The following is a 1,181-nucleotide window of genomic DNA, read 5'->3' on the forward strand; positions in this document are numbered from 1 at the left end:
CTCAATAAACTCAATGTCCCATATTGCACCTCTCCATCTTCTGAGACTATCTCTCTCTCTCTCCTCTCTCTCTCTCTCTCTCTCTCTCTCTCTCTCTCTCTCTCTCTCTCTCTCTCTCTCTCTCTCTCTCTCTCTCTCTCTCTCTCTCTCTCTCTCTTCTCGCTCTCTCTCTCTCTCTCTCTCTCTCTCTCTCTCTCTCTCATCTCTCTCGTCTCTCTCTTCTCTCTCTCTCTCTCTCTCTGGACAGATAAAACAAAGTCTTTTTTTGATGCCTGTGCAAAGATAAAACGATCTCTCTTAGTCCTCCTTTTAGTCATCCAGTATTTTTCCTCCCTCCATCCCTCCAGTGCTTCAGTGCAGCCGCTGTCTCAAGGCAATGCAGTTACCGGAAACACATCGCTCGTCATCCTCCTGTTATCTAAAGAAACAGAAAGAAAATATTTGTAATCCCGAGACCTAGGTCTCTTTTACAGATGAGCAATGAATATACATCAATATACACATAAATATACACTATACACATAAATATAGACATCAATATACACTATACACATCAATATAGACACCAATATACACTATACACATCAATATACACTATACACATCAATATAGACATCAATATACACTATACACATCAATATAGACATCAATATACACTATACACATCAATATACACTATACACATCAATATACACTATACACATCAATATAGACATCAATATACACTATACACATCAATATACACTATACACATCAATATAGACATCAATATACACTATACACATCAATATACACTATACACATCAATATAGACATCAATATACACTATACACATCAATATACACTATACACATCAATATAGACATCAATATACACTATACACATCAATATAGACATCAATATACACTATACACAGCAATATAGACATCAATATACACTATACACATCAATATAGACATCAATATACACTATACACATCAATATACACTATACACATCAATATACACTATACACATCAATATAGACATCAATATACACTATACACATCAATATACACTATACACATCAATATACACTATACACATCAATATAGACATCAATATACACTATACACATCAATATAGACATCAATATACACTATACACATCAATATACACTATACACATCAATATAGACATCAA

General features: G+C 33.8%; 1 protein-coding gene across 2 annotated transcripts in view; it reads right to left on the reverse strand.

The window, feature by feature from the left end:
- Positions 1–220: 220 nt before the first annotated feature.
- LOC124025673 (RNA-binding motif, single-stranded-interacting protein 3-like) overlaps positions 221–1,181 on the reverse strand; it is a 45,331-nt gene continuing 44,370 nt past the window's right edge. For both annotated transcript variants that reach the window (XM_046339013.1, XM_046339012.1), the window contains exon 6: positions 221–418. In XM_046339013.1, coding sequence (XP_046194969.1) covers positions 415–418 — 4 coding nt within the window. In that variant the 3' untranslated portion in view covers positions 221–414. The remainder of the gene's footprint in view (positions 419–1,181) is intronic.

This window comes from Oncorhynchus gorbuscha, unplaced genomic scaffold (genome assembly GCF_021184085.1).
Source record: "Oncorhynchus gorbuscha isolate QuinsamMale2020 ecotype Even-year unplaced genomic scaffold, OgorEven_v1.0 Un_scaffold_2340, whole genome shotgun sequence".
In the NCBI taxonomy this organism is placed as follows: domain Eukaryota; kingdom Metazoa; phylum Chordata; class Actinopteri; order Salmoniformes; family Salmonidae; genus Oncorhynchus; species Oncorhynchus gorbuscha.